Source organism: Macrobrachium nipponense, chromosome 4, assembly GCF_015104395.2.
Source record: "Macrobrachium nipponense isolate FS-2020 chromosome 4, ASM1510439v2, whole genome shotgun sequence".
Taxonomy (NCBI): domain Eukaryota; kingdom Metazoa; phylum Arthropoda; class Malacostraca; order Decapoda; family Palaemonidae; genus Macrobrachium; species Macrobrachium nipponense.
Window position 1 is genome coordinate 137592403 of NC_061100.1, and position 25000 is coordinate 137617402.

The 25000-nt window shown below is 35.8% G+C and overlaps 2 protein-coding genes across 2 annotated transcripts in view; one reads left to right on the forward strand and one right to left on the reverse strand.

Annotated features, from left to right (window-relative positions):
• LOC135211216 (hemicentin-2-like) overlaps positions 1-25000 on the reverse strand; it is a 222157-nt gene that overhangs the window by 166769 nt on the left and 30388 nt on the right. Inside the window, exons 2-3 of the mRNA XM_064244453.1 lie at positions 11967-12784; positions 720-849 (exon numbers count right to left, since the gene is read on the reverse strand). Of these exons, the coding sequence (XP_064100523.1) occupies positions 720-849; positions 11967-12030 (194 nt within the window). The 5' untranslated portion in view covers positions 12031-12784. The remainder of the gene's footprint in view (positions 1-719; positions 850-11966; positions 12785-25000) is intronic.
• LOC135211743 (KRAB-A domain-containing protein 2-like) lies at positions 21654-22676 on the forward strand. The gene has a single exon (XM_064244982.1). It carries the CDS (start codon positions 21666-21668, stop codon positions 22605-22607), a length of 942 nt encoding a protein of 313 aa, XP_064101052.1. The 5' UTR covers positions 21654-21665; the 3' UTR covers positions 22608-22676.

Sequence of the window (25000 nt, forward strand, 5' to 3'; positions counted from 1 at the left end):
CAAAGAAATTGCAAACCTGCTTAAATGTTTCATGATACAACACTTAATACTAATAGAAAAAACATTAAATTAGGAATCATAAACGTTTAGTTCATAAGACCAAAGTATATTTCATAGTTAAGTCTAAATTACTGAAAAAAGATCAAGTAGTCTAAAATCGCAATGATACGCCTCGAACTAATGTCAGTTTGACATTTAGTGAAGGAACTGACGAGGAAACGTCTTCCGGAAGTCAATGGAAGTAGCAACAATGCCTGACGAGGAGTTTAAGACAGTGCCAGCCGGCTTTGGCGAACTTCGTCTTCCTTAGGAAAAAATAATTGGTGTTTCGTGGGGTTTCGTATGACAGATTATATTCGCTGAAGACTGCTGGTACTGCCTCAGGCCATTCAACGAAAGTTGTTGATTCCACTGGCTATACCATGAAGACGTTTCCCTTTCAATTCCTCCATTTAAATAGCCGCAAAGCGAAGTCAGTGAGATTTCTGCTGTTTTGTTCTAATGAATGGCAAACATTGTTTCGTGTGTCGTCCATGCTTTCACTGCGGGATATCTCTGTGATGTCGCAAAATTTCCCTTAATACTGCGAAGTTGATTAGGCTTATGATGAGATGCTGGGGTTAGATGAAATATCAAACATATAACGAAGCGTAAGACACAAGTTACCACTAGAAATGTAAGCTTTAAACTCACAATAAAATAAAGGAAAAGACCCATACCTGTAGAAAGGTTTAGAATCGTGGTCTTTGTACCAGAGGACGAGAGTTGGTCTGTCGCTCGGCATAGGAAGCTCACAAGGCAGTTTGGCTTTGTCCCCTACCAGGGCCACTACAGACATTGTAGTCGTTGCTGTAAAAAGGAAGTAACTGACATTAGGCTCCTAAATGCTATTGAAAGAACACGTTTACATACAAAATTGTATTAAAAAAAATAGACATTTTATGAATCATGAGTCAGTTCATTTTCACTTATGTGCGTATGTACATTAAATGTATTTGTTGATGCAATACAGTGTTTCATTATTTTTATCTTTAGTTTCACCTTGTAGCTTTTAGGAAATAATCTGATATATATATATATATATATATATATATATATATATATATATATATATATTATACTGGTGTACAATACCTTAGGTCAAAATGAGACATCGCTGGAATATTCAGAAAAGGGAAGAAACATTATAATATACTCTGTACTCTATTTTGCGTAACCTCCGTTGCCAGGGAACCAAAAATACTTGGCAGTAATGATAATTAACGCCTCCGTGAGAGGATAAAACATTCATGGGATTTATGCAGATTTCCCCCAAGTAAATCCGCTGATTTTCATTAAAATAGTCATAATAATAAGTATAATTAGGGAAAGAAAGCTAGTGTGAATATTAGCCCCTTTCATTATAACATTTTCATCGCTCTTTTGCATTTTAATCTTATACATATAATTAGAGCAAATCAAGGCTAAAAAATTAATTAGTATATTGATCAATATTGATAGCAAAGATGATAATAGCATAGGCATGCAAACGTGGTATACAAGTCGTCTAATTAGGTGTTTCATTTTACTCGTAAGAATAACTCCTATAATTCATAAATTCCGTCAGAATACTTCAACTTATTTACCTACAAGGGCTTAGAAAGACTTAACTGCGAACTCAGGTTAGATATGGTGTAACGTACTAGTAAGTCAGACTATTCCTTCGTCATTGAACGTGAGCATTTGGCGTTTAGACCGAAGAGTCTGAGTTTGAGGAAGTTTTGTACTATTCTAATCAACGAAAGCCTATTAGTCTGGTATATGGTACACTGCTCATTTTCAACCGCCTGCCAGTGAAGAGATGTTTAAGCATTCATTGTATCTTTATTGTTCATGTGTCCGTAGCTTGCTACGCCTTAAGATAGACATGAAATTGTAATGTTCATTATTATGCATGGGAAATTCATAAACAGTATTTCCAGATTTGGTTTTTTAAACATGTTATTCCTACCTGATACGTGAGTACAGTTTCCAACAAAGTTGAAAGGCATACATATCGTTAGGTTTCCATATACTTTAGTTTTGAGATCCAAAGAATTCTTTTAGAATCTGGTGAAGCTGGAATACCGATATTGTAAATGTTCGTAAATCTAGGAGTGTTACAAGTAATCTCATTACCCTGAAATATTTTTGAAGATTTATCTGAAATGAATGAAGAAGATAAGATGGGAGAGAGAGAGAGAGAGAGAGAGAGAGAGAGAGAGAGAGAGAGAGAGAGAGGGGGGTGGGGGGTGGGGGATGGATCGTTGGGGGCGGGACCTGAGAAAGGGGAGGTTAAAGTACACTGAAGACGAAACTTTTAAATGAGTTATCGGGTCTTCTCATGCCAATCTAATCTGATTACCCTCATTCTTTTCCAATTAAATGAAAGTCACACTCTGTCACTTTGGGTTCGTGTAACTTCCAGTCTTTCTTTCCCCTTATTTACCTTTTTCTGTAATTAAAAATGAAAGTTATAAATCAGGAAAACAAACAAAATAACCTTCGACAAGAAATGTAAAAATGAATCTGTCATGAACAATGTCTCGGCGAAATTGCGTCCAAAATATTGTTGCTTTTTTACTCATTCTGAAAGTGCATGGTATCATCTTCAATTATCTTTTTTTTTTATTTTTATTCAAACACGAAAATTTAATTAAAACGTTGCAGAAGGAGGACTTGGTGGTCTTTCGGGTAAAGTCATAAACTTCATGAGGAAACTCTGAGGTCTTTGAGACAATGGCATTTTGGAAAAATGCTGAGATGTACCTCTTGTATGTATGTATGTATGTATCTATGTATGTATTCTATGTATGTATGTATCTATGTATGTGTGTATGTATGTATGTCCAAAAGTTCACGGCAAAAGAGGGTTGGAAATTCAAAAAAAAAAAATTAGTGTGTCATCTAATTTTCGACCGTGGCCATAATTCCTTATTCGAGTTATTATTTCCATAAAGTTATTTAGTAATTATTGCTACCGTTTTCTTCTATTTCCCATGCTGGGTATATGTTTTCCCTTTTAGTTCCATTTTAATAAAGTAATTTTAGCGAACCCCCAATTTTTCCTGTGAAGGTAACCAAGAGCCCCTTTAGCGAAATGCAGGTAAATTTAGCGGGAGTGTTATTATTTGAGCAGAAATAGCTCCCAAGATATTTGCCAAGAATATTTGATGTAAAGAATTGTTTCTCGTGCTTCGTCGGCAAAGGGCGTGTGCTGTACAAACACCTTCCATATTAATATAGTCATTAAGCTGTGAAAATGAAACTTCCGTGTAGTGAGCAAATAGAGCGCATATTGAATAATCTCCCACACGTGTAATAAGCTTAATAAGCTTAACTGTAAATACCTGCCTGGGTCCAAAGCATCGGGTAATGACTGAGAAATTGACCCTTTTTCTTAAAAACAGAATATTATGTAACTAATTAATGAAAAATAGAATAAAGGCTTAAATTACGTAACTAACTAGTGGAAATGTAATAAACAATTAAATTACGTAACTAATTAGTATAAATGTAATACAGAATTAAATTATTGTTTAAAGAATATTCATTAAATGTGAAAAAAATTGTGTTTAAAAGCGATAATGTCTGAACCGTTATTATTTTCAGGGTAATTAGATAAACAATATTGTATTGATGCTTTTGACAACGTATGGTAGTGATTAATTTACTATAAAGCAGTAAGAAAACGTAATATTATCTTCATGTTATTACGATATTTAGCTCATTGAAGTCTTTGAACGCATGAAACCGCAAATGCAAAGTGAACATCAACTTCAACTTTGTATTTTCTTCCCTATGGCTTTGCTTTGTGGATTTCGTACATCAGTGAAAGTACTGAAGTTATAAGTAATTTCCCGTATTTGAATTAGGCTTATCTTTTATGAATGTGGTTCTACCTTTTTCTGCTTGTAAAAAGTTAAGTTGAGTACAACGGCTGTATACTCTAATGAGCGTTATGGTTAAGTCTGTTAGTTTTGAATTTTATACTAAGTTCTAAGTAGAATCAAATGTATTCTACTTTTACGGAACTTTTGTTCTTATAAAATGTTTTTTTTATGGAGGAAACAACTTTCTGGGAAGCAAATGCAATCATAATTCCTGGTGCTACTACATAGAACTACAAAACCTCTACAGTTTACAATGTAATAGTTTTAGGGATTATATTTTATTTCAGAACATGCATCAGCGTTAAATTGTTAATGGAGATTTCCCGATTCAGGTATCCGAGATAAAGGTAGTACAGACTAGCTACAAATGATCTCTGACAATTAAGGCTAGAGCTGCATACACGCAGTCCTTTCTTTGTTACTGGTGAAGTAGGTTGATTGCATCAATCAATTAATGCTGTAATAGTTCTCCCTCATTACTAGTGTTCACGAATATAGATTTAGGTGCTTTAATGGGCTCAGTTTTTTTGTGAAAGCGCAGTGCATGTTTGTCAAGGTTCGAGTAAAGAGTAATTTTACATGCAAGGTAGTAATTTACCTTGGCCAATGAATACTAGCGTTCCGACGTTTTTGTCTTTATTCATTCTTAGATTACTCCTCCTCAAGTTCAGGAAAGTATTGATTGAAATGTGCACTTAACCAACGGTAATCTGCTTCTGTGGTCAGACTTGATAATTATGAAGCTGGCCCAGCCTAGTTTATGAGTCTGAATCCGTAGGAGACGTGAAAGCCCCGCGACATAAACTACGCTGGTCCCGCAGATAACTGCCCTTTAGATGCAAAATATTGCCGCCAAAGGGTCGTCATATGACCAGTTCAGTCCTGATATATGTTCAAACGTTTATATTTAAAATTTCACTGGAAAGGAAGGCGTTATACCTCGTCTGAATCACTATTTTAAAGTACAGAAATCACAATGTATTACAATCATTTTTTCACACGCTATCCATAAAAGCTATGTTTGACAAATAAATGAAATAGTTATAATTCAGCTGTCAAGCAGGATTAGAACTCGCTGTCTTCCTCCACCCATCCCCACTGTATTTGATTGCCTCCTAAAAAAGTTCTCATGACGTTCTTTTGGCTCAGGCATCTTTAGCAATCACTGGGTACTTTAATACTGAACAATGATTATGGCTTAAATCCGGTACAACTGATCAGCAGGGTAGCTCATCTCTGGAATCCTGTTAATCTTCCGAGTGTCTTACCCTGATGAAGATGCCCGCAAACATTGTTAGTAATGTACGGGATCTAGTTTTGAAAGTCTTTGCCATAGCCCATGTGAAAGTCTTCGAGTTTACTGGTACCTATGGTTAATGCGCAATGGCGATTGGCATCTTAGTTTATTATTATTACTATTATAAAGCGTCCTATCCATAATTTTCTTAATTATCACTCAGTGGCGTCACTACGTAGCCCTTTCTTGAATTTGACACATCATCCATTTTTTATTCGTACCATAAAAAAAACACGAAATAACAAAAATGAACGGCTGAGTTATTCGCTAAAACATTTGAGCCGAAAAAATGTAAAAAAAACATCATATCACAAGATGCCTAGATGTTCTTACCACCGCCCCCCCCCCAAAAAAAAAAAAAAAAAAAAAAAAAAACTCTCACAGTGGATAATTCGATTATGCAAATTCAGAGTCAGTGAATATGAGTTAATTGCAGTGCTCGATTGGGGAACTCCCTCCGAAATTGCTCGTTATACCCAAAATGCTGATTTTTAAGCGAAATTATTAAAAATTTAGGATTCGTTTTCGTTGTCTTGACTCCTCCTAGAGAATTTTATTACTTTCATTATGAATAATCGAAACATTGTACAAAGTAGCACAACATTAAAAAAAACGAGTTACATAGCATCGATTGCTTCATTTTGTTTGAGCTCCACTGTAATGAAAAAAAAAAGATGTAGAAATAAAAAATTCTTAGGAACACTAGGAAGTGAGACTCAGCTTTAATGAATAACGAAAGCTTCTTACTAAATGTGGCTCCAAATCAAATGAATGAATTGAAAGCATACTTATTATGAAAGGCAGACGACGAAAAATGAGGGGAAAAAAACCCAAGAAGAAGAAACTCTTGAGATGACTCATTAAATGCTATTCAAGGCAAGTTTACCAGGTTAGAAGGGAATGAAATTGACCTTCTGGTAACAATATGAGGCTGATGATACCAAATTCCTGTCACTTACCTGTCATATCCGTTTGCCCTTTGTTGGTTACACTGAGATCGCAAGGACAGACAACTGCTGAGATAGACTTTCTCTCTCTCTCTCTCTCTCTCATATCTAGGTGATGGCAGTATAAGAACATCACAATAGGTAGTTATTCTGACCCAATATCTTCCGAGGATAACGTTTGCCCTTTGCTTTCCAAAGGTTTGTAGAAGTGAAGAAAAATTGTAGGTTCTTCATCAGTTTAGAGTTTAAGTTCACACTTCCGTTTCAAACTTAAAGTTTCTTCTTATGGTATGATCACTTTGTAATTCCATTTAGTTTTTAATATTAAATTTTTCGCTCCCTACTGCTATTTAATGACATAGCATCTGACACAGTACACCAAAATTTAGTAGATGCATTTTACGAATAAGCTCTTTTCAGATTGCTGTAGTAATGAATGAAGAAGCCCTTGTCTCTCCCGTGACTAAATTAAAGATCATCTCGACTGTGCAAACAACATCCTATATCTATTCTTTACCTTTGAGTCTCCTTACAATTCTTTCCTAGAGTCCTCCGCCCACTCTCATGTTCTAACTTCTCCCTTTGCCTCTTCCCAAAACATTATGGTTATCTGGGTTCTTCTGGATTATTTTGCATTATTTTGGCTCATTGACTACCATACCTGCAAAGTCCCTGGCTGCCGAGATTACAGCCTCGGTATCTGGAAAAACTTTCTTATTACCATATCCCCTGACACCTTCAATTCAAAATCTGTCATTTTATGTTGATGACAGTATTAAAGCTTAATTATTCAGATCTGAAAAATAGAAAAAAACATTCGTTTTTTTTTATTCCGATATATTTATAGATGCTATATTTGATAAAATGACTAATTCTTTCAGTCATTAATGCCCCTGATGCTGCTTTTTTCCCTTTATCTAAACATGTGGCCATCCCTAAAAAATTTTGTTCATTAATGCGTTTGCTTAGTAAATTTACATTTGAGTTGGTTCGAGCGTTAAGTCATCATTTCACTTATTTCGTATATCCTGCCTGTACCAGTTTTTTAAAAATTTATTTGTGTATTTATTCATTTTATTTTTATTAAAGTTGCCAAAACTCAGCAGACGGGTAAAGATTCCAACGGTCAAATCATAATTGTGCTGGTGCTTCTTAAACTATTACACTAATAAATCATTTACAACTTTTCACTACACTCACTTTTCATACGACCTAAAGTATAACTTTCACTTTTGGAATTACCTGGTTGACCCCCAGAGGACAAGATCTTCCCGAGACTTCCTTTCCAATATCAGTAACTGGAGAATCTTATGAATATTCGCAATGCGTTTCGTAATTTGGAATGAGGGTCTTTTAGCCAAAGTTTCCATTTTGGAAGGAGTTTCTCCTCCGCGATTTCTTCTCCAAATTTTTAATCTACTTTATAACTGCTGCTGATGCCATCTGGTGCAACATCTGCTCCCCTCGCAGTCTCTGTCTAGTTCTCTGCATTGCCAGGCCATATGGGTGAAATAGTAGAGATTTTCCTTTTTAGTTTAGAGTATCTAGAAATAGTGAAATAGTGGAGATTTTCCTTTTTAGTCTAGAATGTCTGTCGTGATTCACATCTAAAAATGTTATCTATTTGTAACCATATCCATTATACGTCTAATATCATCTTTTTTTTTATTAAATTCTCTCTCTCTCTCTCTCTCTCTCTCTCTCTCTCTCTCTCTCTCTCTCTCTCTCTCTCTCTCTCTCTCTCTCTCTCTCTCTCTCTTGATGAAAATATCCGCGTTACTTGCTGGAATTTTCTTTTTATTGAGTATCTCTAATATCACCTAGCAAGTGTTGTTACATTTCTTGCAAGACCGAAATCATGGATTGTTAACATTCTCTTTCTCACAAGAAATGTTATGAGTTTTTTGTTGCCAATCTTGCAGCAAGCTTAATTCTAAAAATTCAAGTCATCTTGTAGTCAATCTGTATTCCCTTTATAAATCCGTTATTTTTTTCTACTGTGAAATCGAACTAATTCATGTTTCATATCTATTTTCAACTTTGAAATGAACGAACGAATATACTTCTTTACTTATTCATGTGCTTACGTTGATCTTGTTGCACAATTACTCACTATTAGGACATTTACAAAGTAATATTTAAAAATACAGTAAAAAGTAATTAGCTTTTTCGGGAACCATTATTAAGCTTCAGTGGATTAATAATGTTGTGGAAGATTTGGCAAATGAATAATACAGCCTTACAGAATAAAAGGGAATAGTTATAAACTACAACCATATTTCATTCCTGTATTATGTAAGTAATCTTCAGACAAAACGAAACATTTATATACGATACAATAAATTCTAATTCATGTCTGATTCTCTCTCTCTCTCTCTCTCTCTCTCTCTCTCTCTCTCTCTCTCTCTCTCTCTCTCTCTCTGAGTTTGTTTAAAATCCTTTTAATATTTTCTTGGAAGTTTTTATTTAATTTTGTTTCTTTAATTTCTAGTTTCCTCTTCTTTATTTTGGAGACTAAAGGCTACTTTAGTCTGCTTTCTCTATTTCCCCTCTCTTGTGGCACTCTATCATTCGTTTTGATCCTATTATTCTCTTTTACACATTTTCACGTGTAAAAAACAGTGTTTTATTCGAAATTACTACTTAGTTCCTTCTGAGTTAGATATTTTGTGTCGTTTGCCGAGTCAGGATAAGGAGAATATGATGACTATCGTGAACGAATGCGCATTCGCAATACGGACAATGCGTGAGACAATATTTCCATGCGTCATCAAGGCTCGTGGTTTGACATAAAGAAGACTGCGAAGAAATTGTAAGTATTTGCTCCTAGTGGAACTCTAGAAAACCTATCTTTCACGTAATATATAATTCTACCATCATTTATATCAAAGAAATTAAAAGGTCAGGTACTTTTTGTTACTCATTGCACGTGAATACAGAAAAATCTCTAAATATCTACCTCCTCCACCCGGTACCTCTGTAACCGAAATCACCCGAAAGAAGAAGTGAGATCGTTCTTCTTTTCGTTTGCATTCTTCCAAAAATAGTTTTCTAACTTGATCATTTCCTCTTTCGTACTGGGAATTCAAAACCAATTCCCAAAATAATGACGCGTTCTCCCGGTCCAAGTTTTTTTTTTTCCTTTTTTCTTCATGCAGCGTTCGAACTCATTTTCTATTCTATGAGACGCTCTTTCACTGCTTCTTTCTTTCTTTCTTTCTTTCTCTCTCGTCTTTTGCAAAAGAGGGCCAATCTTGCCTTTGTTTAAGAAAGAAGAAAAGAAAATCCTTCTTTCTTCTTTTGTATCACTTGCCACTCCGAGATGTGCATCAATACTCACCAGGATAATACGCCGAGGGGTGATCTAGGATTCAACATTGTTCGCTTTCATGTTTTGCCATTGCGAGTTACCTCAACTTTAGTGGCAGAGTAATGAAATGGACACAAAGATATCATGTTTTCCAGCCTCCTCAGAAGGAGCTTCCAATCTCCTTACATTTATTTGGCGACGTTGGTTCGATGTTGAAAGTTTTGCCCTCAAATCTATAGTTTGGTGTTGTTGGGAATGATGAACACAGGAAGTTCGAAGAGTTTCACGGTGGGCTTTTGTTTGTGTTGATTATTGAACTGGAAGTATAAGGTGCCAACAACAGTGAAATCGGTTGTCTCCAGTTCTTATATATTTCTTGTTACTTTCATGATTCTTGAACAGCTGCTACCTGTACACGCTGCATGAAAGCCCATATTATTATTTTTATTGTATTTTATTTTATCATCGTAAATATTAAAAAGTTGGCCCTAAATGAAAAACCAGGAGGCCACCGGAGTAAGGGTATCAACAGGAAGAGTGGCTCTGTACAAAAATGAACATGGGGAAATAAAGATTAAACTATGAAAGAGAAATTGTAGTGAAATGCAATAAGATGAACAACAAAGCAAATCAAATAAGGAGATTGATGATTTAACCGCTAGGTGAAACTCATGTCAGCCTTCTCTCTCTCTCTCTCTCAAAAAAAAAAAAAAAAAAAAAAAAAAAAAAAAAAAAAAAAAAAGAGGTATTTGCACATTAAGTCTGAATGCCTGAATTTCCAACGTTGACTACTTAAAGAACTAAGGCCATTCCACAGCTTAACCACAGCAGAAATGAAACATCAGGAAGACCGTATGATATTGAATCTCATAGAGGAAAAAACAATTTAGAATTAACAGCGTATCTAAGAGTGCGTGGTGAATAATATGATCACAAAAAATCAAAATGCAAAGGGTGACCAGTACTATGAACAATCTTATACAAGACGATTGCTTCCCGTGTTCCGCATACAGATATTGAAATCTCTGTCAGTGAAAAACTCCTCCATTGCCGACTGTTCTCAGTTATTTCTGCTGCCCGAAACAATGCAACCTTTGGTGCCGTTTCGAAGGGCTTCCATCGAAGTCTGGGACTGCTCTGAAAAGTGCTGGAAATGTAGTTTGAACTCACTCCTCCACTTCTGGAATGTTAGGCCCTAACATTTCTTTATCTCCGCGACACAACTAACCGGTACTTCTGATTTTGCATCCTTCATGTACACTGCGACTCGTTCTATGTGTTCATTTGTCACCATTTTCATTCTTCTTTTCGTTTCAAAGGCTTATGTAATTTTATTTCGTCTGCATTCAACATCCGTAGCACTTTACTTCCATATAGGAGAGTTTACTTTGATAAACAATCCCCATCTCCCTTGAACTTTCTGCAGATGCATTGCTATCTTGCTTTACCTGCTCTGACTCACTTCATCTCTCATACTACCAGCATGCGTTTCATTTTTTTTTTTCCACATGCCTACTTGAATCAACAATATCCCTTCTTACTTAGCCTACTCTCAGTCCACCTATGACAAAGAAAGTTATTTTGTTTTTGTTTTTTACTCTTAAAAATTTTTCATAGCTTTTTGTTTTTAGACAGCGATTGACTTTTTTTATCCTCTGCGATATTACACCCCACACTGTTCTTACCCTGTCAAACCATACTTTGGAGAATTTTCAACTAGACGAAACCTGTCCGGTTATAATACTAGATCCCAAAATTTAATTTACCATATATATATATATATATATATATATATATATATATATATATATATATATATATATATATATATGTATAACTGAATCACGAAAGTTAAGAACGTGACAAATCCATAAATAAAGATATTTGCCGGCTGCCTACGTTTATTTTTCCTTCGTGGCATATATCTTTATTTATATATATGTATGTATGTATGTATGTATGTCGGAAGCTGAAAAAGATAAAATGCAATCGCGTTTATAATGCCTCTTCAGTGCCAAATCTCGGGTACAATGCTATAACTGACTTTTGTATAACTTGAATCTCAGCCTTTTCTTCCTGGCTTGATGTGATATTGACTTCGCACGTTACGACAATTTGTTGCATATATATATATATATATATATATATATATATATATATATATATATATATATATATATATATATATATATAAAGTGTGTTTGTGTGTACACCTCTGCAGTGCATTGTTTTTTATTACTGACGCAAAGAAGTGACATAAAATGAAATTAAAATTGTATCGGTTATAAATTCTTAAGAAACAGTAAATGATTTAACAGCAAAAGTCCTCATCTAAATCAAATATAAAGGAAATAATGAAATATATTAATACTTACAATAACATACTTGTCTTGTTTTCATTAAAAGAAAATCGTTTTAGTATCCGATTTCAAATAACTGAATGATAATGATAATATCTATTGGAATGAGGTATAACATAAAACATAAAAGCATCAACTTACGCTTTAGTTCGTAGGCCACAGAGAATGGAGGGCAAAGTGTGATAATAACCAAAATGGCGAACATGGGGAACGACAGACTCTTCCCTGGTCCAGTTGAAAACTTCTTCTTTGGCCGCTTCAAGGACGCTGCCTCTGTGGAAGAGCCTCTTTCAAACAGACTCTTGACAAATTCTTCAAACCTGTGTCATCTCCTTTCCAGTCCACTCTTTTCGTGGTATGGGTCTATAGTTTCCCGTGGTATTTTCACAATGAGTTTGGTAAGACACTCGCTAAAACATTTTCTAATACACCAGGTTAAACTGATTGACAGCTGAACAAATAATTTACGAAATATACACAGGAAGTACAAAGAGGCAATTACGTTTACGGAAGACGAGGCACTAAGGATTAATGACACAGGGGTTGAAGACAGATGCAGATGCAGTCCTTTGGGGTATATGCTGTGACTGACACACCTGTTTCCACCTGGCTGATGAGTTAACCTGCTGTGGCAGTCCATATAATACCCGGTCCTTCTCCTGCATATTTTTGAGTATGCATCACTTGTCTCTGTGAAGCTTTGGCATATACACAGGTGTACTTTGTCCCATGGCCTGTACCAGAAAAACATGATCACTTTTCCTCTGAGAAGCACATATGGAATTTTGGAAATATATTTCAGAAATGAATAAAGCACTTATGTCTCTTTCCATTTTATCATCAATAGAAGAAAAACATTCTTCTGGAAGTTTTTCAAATAATTTTATTCCTCAGTCTGATAGAGTTTGAGTCGTGAATATGTCATCGCTCTGTTTCCTCTCAGTTCTGTGTTGAAAAATCTGAAATAGATTGAGGAACTGAATTAATTCACGTGCTGAATAACATGGGATATTGGTCTTAATTAGAAATAATTTCTGGTCATTTAATTATGGCGGTAAGTTTGATCAAAGAAATTAGAAATAAAAAATCAAGAAAGTGGGATAGGTAACAGATTTCTTAAACGGAAAGGAACACTACAGTCATTAACAAAGAAGTAGTGTATGAATCAAATATTATTTACAACAATGATGCTTGTGTAAGACTATTTAGGAGGGAGACTGGTTCTATTCTCTTTACATGTAGATGGGGTGATGAATGCCTCTGGGAAAAATAAGACATGGTTTATACAATAAACAAGGAGACTGTGAATTTAATGTCGAATGGCTGGAGTCTGTGATAAAATAGCGCTAACAGGTAATAGAGTAGAAAAATTGAAGAGTGGTCAAAACCTTTGATGGCTATTCAAGAGATGATTAAAAGAAATGTTAGTACAGAAATAATGAATGTAACTATGACTAAGACAACGATTGGGGTAGTTACTTCGTATGGCTACTTGTGGGTAAACGTTAAAGAAAATAGAAGAAAGAGTAGTGAGATGAATCCTTGAGTAGATGAAGCAAGAGAAAGAAGCAGCATGATACAGAACTGCAAATCCAACGCTGCTATACGAATAAGGCCTCAGCTTAAATGAACTGAAAAGGATAACATGATGGAATTGATCATCTGCAACGTACGGGTTTGTAAGGAAGGTCGAAACGATAATCTTAACTATTAATCTTAACCATATCAAAAATGGATAAACTAATGTAAACGATGCAGAAATCAGAAAAAAAACTAGGAGAGAGAGAGAGAGAGAGAGAGAGAGAGAGAGAGAGAGAGAACAAGAAAAGAATAAGTAAGTCATGTTGCATGATACTGACGAGGTTTGTATGTTTATGAGCACGCTGAAGAATAGAACGCCTCATGCCTCAAGGGCTTATTCTTGGTTCTCTAGGGAATAGATGTCGCTGGAATTACTGTTTTGTTTTTCTTCGAAGCCACGCTCTCTTTAGGGAATAAAAATGCATTAAAAATGTCATACGTGTAAAAGAATATATAATTAGATAATTAGGGTGTTGAAGTAAATGATAAGAAAAAGGCATGAGGGCATTATATTCGGAAAAAAAAATCCTTTTGTTTGTTCTCAAGCAAATAACTGCAGAACAGAATTTGTATCTTTACGTAGAAAAGAAACTTAGGAATAGCAACTTCATGCATATACGGTAGTGCAGACTGCAGTTATTTATAAACAGTAGATGGATAGATGAGTAGACTTACAAACTGAAAGGCGCCTACCATATTACATATGCTAATACGCCCAGAGAGAAGGATTAAACAAATATTTAAAAGCAAGCGAGAAAATCTAATAATTATTTGTAAACAGTTCGTTGTGATATTGCAAGTGTTGCAACAGAGCAGTCTATCGTCGGCGGTGTAAATAAATCCTACCATAAAGAGTAATTACGCTGGCAAGTGATACTATTCTCTCTCTCTCTCTCTCTCTCTCTCTCTCTCTCTCTCTCTCTCTCTCATCAAGCTTTCTGTGTATACAAAACATCGCCGAGGAAAAATACGTCTTTATTCTTCCATGATTTAGACTCCCTGCGGCAGTGAGCGAACGCCTTACCTATTTATACCATCACATGAGATCCTCGTGATATTCCGCTCTTCATTTTTCTTTCAGTTGGAGCCTTCGGTTAGCAATATAGAGTAAAAGATGAAGGACAGTGCAAATGACGCGTTCTTGTCAAAATCCTGAAATAAAATTTCTAGGTCTAAACCTCGTCTATGGTAACCGCTAAAGTCTTTCCCTGTTGAAAAAGTAAGGTCTTATCTCTTTCTTTTATTACTGGCTACAATGTAAGGTTTTGAGTTTCATCTCCCAGTGTAATGCATATCGAACATCGTCTATTTATTCAATTAATAAACTGCAACTACAATATGAAATTATTGGTTGAGGAGTTATAAAAGGGACGTTGATTTAGATTAGTATTCAGAGGGCTTCGAGGGTAAATAAATATGTTTGGTGGAGAACTTAGGTCAAAAGAGGGTCTTTGTTAATAAGTTTGGGTCTGGACGCGTGTGTAATTTGAGAGAGAGAGAGAGAGAGAGAGAGAGAGAGAGAGAGCGATGCAACATAAACGTGATTTCTTTTTAAGAAAATTCATAGTGGGTATTTTGCTGAAGGTAGAATTAAATTCGGTACGGACGTTCCGCCTACAAAGCTTCTTTCATGCAAAATCATGCTTTACGATTACCTTGATTAAAGAATTTCCAGAACCACCAAAACAATTCTGATAGCTCAATACTCATGTTCTGTCTCGATATCTAATTTCAGGAAAAAATTCAACCCGGTTTTGGCAGGTTTCGAATGACAGGGTATTTTTTAGTATTAAAGTATGCCCCACAATTAAACAATTTGGACAGATATAAATCTTCAGACCCAGGTGCACTGGAACTCAACTCGAGGTATCTTGACAAGAAAAATACAAAAGCAATCCATTCGAAGAGTTTTGTTGGACTAGAGAGCAATTCTTTTCTTGTTTGTTGTTTGCTTTTCTCTCTCTCTCTCTCTCTCTCTCTCTCTCTCTCTCTCCTCTCTCTCTCTCTCTCTCTCTTTTCTTAAACTCTTTGTTATTAATGTACTTATTTATCTTAATCAGCTGGTAGTTGCTTTTGTAACAAAGTTGGATGTAAGGAATATTTCTTAGAAATAGTTAAAGCTTCTTAAGGTCAAATTCCTGAGGGAGGTAATAAGAATAGTAGTATGAGTAAGGACAATATGATATCTTACTGAAAATGGAGTAATGCTATCATTTCGCCACGATTATCAATAAAATCCAGTATGCAAAAGCTCATTTACCGACGTACTCATGCACTTACCATTCCTATCTATAAACATTAAAATATTTCTCAGGTGAAGGATATGCCAAGAGGACTGGGAGTTGAGCAACAATACGTAACATTCCCTATTATTCCGTGACGTCAGCCTTTCTGTTCCATTCCAAATGCATACAGCGGCTAATGTCTTTGTAAATACACCTGAGGAAACGGTGTTGATAATGATGTCATAGCTGTTATCCGAGCAGAAATTCATTTGATCAATCCCATGAATTGTAAGGTATATAGAGAGCTTAGAGTTGATGAGAAATTCAGTCCTCTGTTGGACTGTGACCATCACAGACGTATACGTGTGGATTAGCAGTTACTTCACAATAAACACAATACATATTTAGGTATGTTTTCAATTTTTGGTTGTTTCCTTGAGTACTTTCTTTGTCACAGATATGCTATTGAACAAACAATTATATTATTTGGACATGTGTTCAATAAATGTACTGAAGACTTTGAGATTTATAAATATAAATCATAGCGCAAGCTTCAAATGACTTATCTTCTATCTAATAAAGCAAGTACTCAAGGAGAAAAAAAAAATGAAAACACCATACCTAAATATGTATTGTATTTAAAGTTAAAAAAAAACCTGCAAATCCACACTTATATACATATATGTCTGTGATACAGTCACACAGAGAACTGAATTTCAGATAGAGAGAGAGAGAGAGAGAGAGAGAGAGAGAGAGAGAGAGAGAGAGAGAGAGAGAGAGAAGAGAATACAAGGAGAATATGGTTAATTGTGACTTGCAGAGAGACATTTTAAAACTTGCCCAAAAATCAGATTTTCATCTTGGCCTTCCCAGAGTTATTAATGCTTAATTTATTTTTCATGGCTAATAAAACGTCTGTCACCAATACCATCTCTTCATAATATGCCCAACTATCTATTGCACAATTGCAGCAACTATTAAAAACATCACTGCCAAACGTACCAAATAGATATCCCGTTTGCAAGACAAGTAGCTTTCCTCTTATTATGTTATCTTGTCATATCCATTTTATCCATTTAAAAATCTTTTTTAAGGACAACTTTTCATCCACTCCTTCTAGAAAAAATTGATATATAATAGAAAAAAATACATTATTATCAAAGCTACAGATAGACATAGAGATACCCAGTTAGTTAATGCTTATAAGATAAACTAAAAGGTGTAATTAAATGACTTAAGAAATTTATTATAACATACTAAGATATCTGTGATGATGTTCCAAAGGAATTACCTTGCAACAAAAGCTGAGAGTAAGGGTCGGAGTTCACAGCTTACTAATTTATTCACTTGTTGTTTTTGATTAAGCTGACTTTATGCCAGCACGGGCTCTTGCTCATAGAGCAGCCACCAAAATTTATTCACAAAACATACACACAAGTCAAGGGCTCGTGCGAACGGAAATGTAGCACCTGACATCAGGCAGGTAGGAACAGGGATTAAGTAAAAACATTGTCTGTTAACAGATAGAAATATATATATAAAATGGTACAGGATACAAGACTGAAGTTCATATACAAATGGCTGGAAAGCTGATAGTGCAATGTGTACGATGATAATAATACATTAAACATGACAACAATAACGAAGATTTACTATGTACAGGAGTTGTATGAGAGATGCTGTGTTTCTTTTGTCCACGTGTTTGGTTCACGGGGTCGTTGTTGTAGGATAATGGCCGAAGTGATGAAGGTGTGAGTGGGGTCCACGTGTGGATCCGACAGGACCTTCCCCCCTTGGAGGCGCTTATGGTTGTAGGTCAGTTTTTGGTATATGCGCAGGTTTCAGACAACCGATGGAAACCCACGTTGTTCTGCCACCCACTGCCATATGGTATGCCTCGGACCGGCTCTGGATGATATGGTATGGTCCTGAGTAGGCTGTGTGTGTTTACTCGTAGGAATGCATATTTTATGTTCTGCAGTTCACTGGGGATGTGCACCTTCCTGGTCTCGTGGTATGTCGTCATCACTGGCATTATCCTTTCTACCGCCTTTTGGGTATCAGATAGTTCCTCGCTGGACAAGTGGTTTTCGCGCTAGGCTGCCAATCCGGTGGTCCGAGGTTCGATTCCCGGCTCGGCCAACGCGGAATCAGTGGAATCTATTTCTGGTGAAAGAAATTCATTTCTCGATATTGTGTGGTTCGGTTCCCACAATAAGCTGCAGGTCCTGTTGCTACGTGACCAATTGGTTCCTAGCCACGTAAAAATAACTAATCCTTCGGGCCAGCCCTAGGAGAGCTGTTCATCAGCTCAGTGGTCTGGTAAAACTAAAATATACTTAACTTTGGGTGTCAGATGGGGTGATGTCTGACTCGTTTGGTCTTGAGAGGCATCTGCTGGCAACGTTAACGCATGGCCTTATAGGCTTCTGCTGGAGATGCGTTGAATGCTGCATTTGGTGTCGTTCTCAGGCCCGGGGCCCATGGTAACTCCTTTCTCCAACTTCCGCCTTGGCATATGGCAGTGTGTGATGCTTTTAACGACCTGTGCAGCCTCTCGACGATGGTGTGGCTTCTGGGTTACTTTTGTCCCCAGACTGTCTCCTATGGGTCCACGTAGTTGAGGAACTTCCTCGCTCTTTGGATGGGTGGTGGTATGCTAAAGGATTACTTCAGCTGGTCCTTCAGTAGTTCATAGGTGACGGGGGTGTAGTTCCTCGAGCCATCCTGCCATTTGCTTGAGGAAGTCGTCCGGCAGGGATTCGAGGATGGTGTCTGCTCTGCGCATTGCGGAGGTGATTTTCTTTGTTCGGAAGATGGTTGAGCCCTGGAGACCATGCCTGTGGGTTGTGGGGCGCGAATGGAGGTAGGTGTACGAAGGCGGCGGCGAGGTTCTCGCTGGCGAGGCTCGTATCGTCGGTGCTGGTTTGGTCAGGCATCTCTGCGGGTCACCAATGTAACGAAGGGTGCGAGCAAGGGTCGAAGCTCACAGCTTATTAATCCATTTACATGTTGTTGTTGTTTAAGATTAAGCTGGCCTTGTGCTAGCACGGGCTCTTGCTCGTAGAGCAGCTCGTATATCCATTTACAGAACATACACACAGGTCAAGGGCTCGTGTGAGCGGAAAGGTAGCACCTGATATTAGGCAGGTAAGAACGGATTAAGCACAAACATTGTTTGTAAACAGGTAGAAATATACATATAAAATGGTACAGGATACAGGACTGAAGTTCATATACAAATGGTCAGAAAGCTGGTAGTGCAGTGTGTTCAACGAAATCAATACATTAAACATGACAATAATAATAACGAAGGTATATGATGCACCACAGTTGTATGAGAGATGCTGTGTTTCTTTCGTCTGTGGTCGTTGTCGTAGGATAATGGCCGGCGCGATGAAGGTGTGAGTGGGATCCATGTGCGGATCCTACAACCTCTCATGACACAATATAAGATGAGCAACGCAATTAGACGGACTTTCTACGCAAGTAGACGCCTAATACATCTTATAAGTCATTCAAAATATTTTTGAAAAAATCAAATTTGCGACACCAGATAAATCCCTATAAGTTTTAAGACGACTTCTAAGCCTAATCCTACGGAAAGGTTATAACCAATAGTGATAACTTGAACGCAAGAATCTGAATTCAGTGATGGTCAATGATAATTAGCTCTTTCCTCCTATTAGTTATTTTGATTCTAATTTTGAATTGTCAGAACGTTGTCACTCCATCTAATCAACAAAATCAGATCTGTCTGATAACTGAATTGTTACATTACCTTTAACTGATTCTGACATAACAATATTTCTATTGTTCTCAGTTTATACCTCTGGTGGATTTACAGTTCTATGACTAGCAGAGGATATTTTGGTACTACTGCTCTTTATATTATTTACTTCTCTTGAAAAAGTTTTTTTTATAAGTTTGCTGCTATTTTAGTCAGCAAGACGCGTGTTCAAAGTATGCAGAGTGAGTGTCTTATGATATTTAAACAGCGGAAGGCAGAAAAGCATTCCCCTAGTCAAAAGAATCTTGTTTTCTACATAGTGGGGTAATTATGTTGATTATATGTACCTTTGCTTTTGTTATTTTGGTTTTAGCCTAACGACCCTCAGTTGTTTGCAAATTTATTTTTTGTTTAAACATTCAATCAATTTTGATAATTTCTTTGTTTAAATCCTCGAATCTTAACCTTTACATTTTGCCAGAATTTTGTTTTTACCGTAAAGTGTACAGTACGTATCTATATTTCATTTTCTTATCGGTATAGTTTCTCATTAATTCTTTGAACAGCATTTGTGCCAATAACGAATTTATCTTTGTTTCTTAACCACGAAAAGTATGTTGACTCTTATGGGCTCGAGAATATCGCTATGAAGGAAGAACGAAGCTTGTTTCAAATAAAAACAGGTTTATCGTAACCTGTTTTCTCCTTTCCTAATAAGAATTACATTTCCAAAACAACTGTCAATTTTCGCAGTGATTGGGGAAAGATACGATGCCTAAACTGCTGGAGATGTGGAAAATGGAGGAAATTGTCGAAGAAGGAGGCAAAGGCCTCTCGTATGGTATCTCCAAATCCATTTCCAGAATGTTTCAGGTTTAAAGAGAATAAGAACCTCAATGAAGCGTTTGTCTATGAGGAATGTCAACAATGCCACATTACTCTTGCTTCATGCTGTGTCGATTGACACAGGGTTAAAAAAAATCTCAAATAATAATTATATCAGCATTAAACCCCTTTCAGCAAGTTACACACTAATACGGGTATTCAATGTGGTAACCTCATGTTTTTATTTTCTCGCTTTCTGCCAAATTTAAACAAAAATATCAGTGGACTGGAACGGGGTAGAGATAATTCCCCAAAATGGGCGATTCCTTAAAATTGCTAATTCCCAAAAATTAAGTGGTATCAAAAGAAACAGTTATAAAAATCAAAATAATCAAGTACCCTAAAAGATATATAAAACAAATGTTAACGATCAGTATCATATTGCAAATCCTACGAACCATACTACAAAGATTATTCAACATCACAGAAAGAGAGGGGCTACTTATCCAGACAACATACAGATAAACGCTAAAAAAGACTTAAGGTAGAACCATTTGTACGGGAGAAAGATATCGTCTTCAGTCATCCGGGGAATCACAGATTCAATAAACGAACTGCATAAGTCTCACAAAAACCACCATTTCTATTTTTCTGCCCATTTCTCCGGTTACACGATCTTAACAACGTTTAGATATAAACTGGATAATAGCAGTATGTCCACCAACATCCATAAACAATGAGATACACGTGAACAACTTGGTCTAGGATTTAGAGCAAAAGAAATAGACCAACGGACATTGGAACAGAGAGAAAAACGTCTCCCTAGACACTAGGCTAGCTAACCTGGCATGTCACCCAATTATAGATATTATTACTTTAAATTAGTAACCTGGATCTCCGCCTCAAAGGGAAAGTTCATATATATATATATATATATATATATATATATATATATATATATATATATATATATATATAGTAGCATATATATATTATATATATATATATATATATATATAGATCGATATATATGTTTGTTTGTGTGTGTGTATTTGTAGTGTATATATGTTACAGTGAATCTGTATAATCAGGGAATATATATATTCTCTGATATTTTCAGGGAATGTGCATAATGTCTGATTCACTCAGAGGATATGTATATTCCCTGAAATTTTTAGTGAATATACATATTCCCTGATTATTCGGCCTTATTATTATACAGATTCCCTGAATCGTGTTTGGTATGAAAGAACAATGAAATAAATAGCTGAAACGATAAACAAAGCCTTGTTTTCACAATGTAAACTTGAATGTAAACACAATGTAAACCACTGAACTAGCGAACCATGGTAGGAGTCCATCTAATTACCACCTTCCAACCCCCCCGGTGCTATACCCCCCCCCTCCCCCCCTCAACACTACAAGGTCAGGCAAAGTTTAACTCGCCAGTCATACGCCATCCTTCCTACTGTCAACACCATGGCAAATCCAACTGAGCGTGATTTAGAAGCACATTTTCGGGAAGAATTATTCCAAAGAAGTGAAGGAAAGAAATCTGGCTTGCTTCCAAAAGAACAGTATAATGAAATTATTTCAGAACTGGCAGCAATTGACAAGTCAAGCAAAAAGACGCCTCATGAATACTACCTTCTGAAGAAGTATGAGATCCTCAAGTGTGGTGATGTTCTCAAGTTGATTAGAAGACGGACTGCCAATGAAGATCCTATCTATTTTGCTACATTGGAGGATACATTCGACATTATTAAGCGTGCTCATATTGTAACTGGCCACGGAGGGCGCGATAAGATGCTAAAGGAATTATCTAAAAAGTATGCCAACATTACCCATGATGCAATATCTATTTACAAATCACTGTGCATCGAATGTCAGCGTAAACGTAAGCGACCAACAACCAAAGGGACTGTTGTTCGACCTATTCTGACAAAGAACTTTGGCTCCAGATCACAAGTTGACCTTGTAGACATGCAGGCGATGAAGCAAGGCAACTATAAGTGGATAATGGTCTACCAAGATCATCTTACAAAGTTCTGTGTATTGAGACCTCTCACATCAAAACGTGCTGCAGAAGTTGCGTATCAGCTGCTGGATATTTTTCTTTTACTTGGTGCACCGGAAATTCTACAAAGTGACAACGGATCGGAGTTTACTGCTTGTGTTATTACAGAACTTAAACTGCTTTGGCCTGATCTCGTAATGGTTCATGGAAAACCTAGACATCCTCAGAGCCAGGGGTCAGTTGAACGAGCAAACTGTGATATTAAAGATATGTTGGTAGCCTGGTTGAGTGATAATAATACAGAAGGCTGGACAGTTGGTTTAAAATTTGTGCAGTTTCAAAAAAACTCTAGCTTCCATTTCATTGTTCTTTCATACCGAACACGATTCAGGGAATCTGTATAATAATAAGGCCGAATAATCAGGGAATATGTATATTCACTAAAAATTTCAGGGAATATACATATCCTCTGAGTGAATCAGACATTATGCACATTCCCTGAAAATATCAGAGAATATATATATTCCCTGATTATACAGATTCACTGTAACATATGTATATATATAGATATATATATATATATATATATATATATATGTATATATATATATATATAATATATATATATATATTATATATATGTATAGTATATATATATATAATATATATATATATATATATATATATATATATATCTATTATATACAGTATAGTTCCGGTTTAAAATATGCCAATATCTGCCTTTTGAAGTAAAGTTAGACAATGTCATGCTATCTGCCTATCTATCAAGTTTATGTGCAATAATTATTGTACATACTAATCACTGTGTCACAATTAATTAAAGAATTCTAATCCTTTATAAACGAAAAAAGCAGTGAATAATTCTGTGTGTATGTGCGTTCGTACGAGTTTCCCTATTTGCGCGCACCGGATGTTTGCTCACAGCAATCTCTACGTCCCGTGGAGTAGAGTTTGTTTACACGAAAAACACCAACTTCAATGATGGGTTTGCTTTTATCCTTCATCCACATTCCATGAGTTTTGTATGTGAACTTTTCTCTTTTCGTTGGTCATTATTCCATAATTTTTACAATACATGTTTCTTAATATTTGTTGGGATTAAGCAATTCAAAAACGTTAACTTTTCGGTGAAAAATTACCACCTCTTATTACGGATGCTCACAAACACATACACATAATCTATATACAGTACAATATATATAATATAACTATATTATATATATATATATAGTATAATAATATATATATATATTATAATAGGTTATATGTATAGTTGCATTACCTTTTCTTTCTTAAGATAAGATTTCACCAACTATCCAGATGGCATCGGTGATGCTATAACAGAAGGCACAATATTTTCAGACCATGTCTAGGCAAAGAAATAAAATCCGATGATTCTCTCTCTCTCTCTCTCTCTCTCTCTCTCTCTCTCTCTCTCTCTCTCTCTCTTTCATTTGGCGTGACTCATTGTTGTCCCAGAGATATTTTTTCCAGGTCAATAGAAGCAGATTCTTCCTCCACGTGTTGTTTTTCGTGTGTTTTTCCAACAGTTACGTATCCAGAGTCCTGTGTGGTAGATCTATATTTAATGAAGCAACTCTACCTAGATCTGTTTGTTATTTTTTAGTTTTGTTATCATTCCAGCCGCCACTGGTAGTACATAAATATGTTGTAGACTGAAGAAGTTTTTGTTGATATTATTTCCTTCACCTTTTATTTTTGGTGATTTGTTACAGTTAATATTGCATTAGAACGTTAACTTTCAACATTCTAATCTCAGTTCGTCCTTTTTTTATTTCTTTGCAGTTCTTTATATTTTAACTGGGTGTTATTAATCATGTAATGGGGTGATATTGGTCAAAATTTTCCATGAAGATGGTCATTTCTTGTTATAGGGTTTTTATTTTTAGCTTAGCTTTTCTGTTACCAGTTGGACAGTCTTTTTCCATTCCTCTCCATATTCACTTTTTTATGATAGATCTTTATTTGTCCCTTAATGCAGTGTTCGCTGTATATCTTTACGATTCCCTTGCCTCAGTTGTTTACTTTATTATCGATGTTTGTTTTCCCTTTCAGTGAACTGTGTCCTTCAGTCAATCCTTATGGATGACCGTGCTCGTTTTATACTGCTTTGTTTGTGGAAAGGGCGTTGTTCATCTTTATTTGCACTATTTTCCCCTTTATTGAATGAAGTCCTTGGCCTTTTCTGACGTTATCATTATTTGTCTTCGTTTCTCCTATGAAAGTGTTGTATTGTTAATCTATACTTGCTTTATTTTGATAATTTATATTTATCTTGCATGCTTTTTCCTGGAGAATTTGTTGACCTTAAGTTTTCAATCTTATTATGTTTTTATAAACTTCATTATCATTTCTGACTTTCGAAATTTTCTGTCTATATTTATTGGTGATTTCTTTACGATTTGTATTGCGAGATGTTTTTTGGATGAGTCCTGAAGGTCATCACACTTGTCTTTTTAAAACAGTTTATTGTTAGTCTTCATGAGCCATATTTGTAAAACATTTCTATCGAGCGTCCTTACCATCAGGAAATCAAGACTATACTATGATGTAGATATTATTAGTAAATAACAAACGACCAAGATACATTATTGAATACCATCCTTATTTAAAACAGCAGCAGTAATGTTATGATTGCTAAAGTATGTCATGAAAAAAACAAGAATAATAAACGATAAGAATTTTCCTCACAAATTTTAATCACTTTGCAATTGCGTTTTGCATCGCATAATCAGGAAATGAGAACATTAATTGT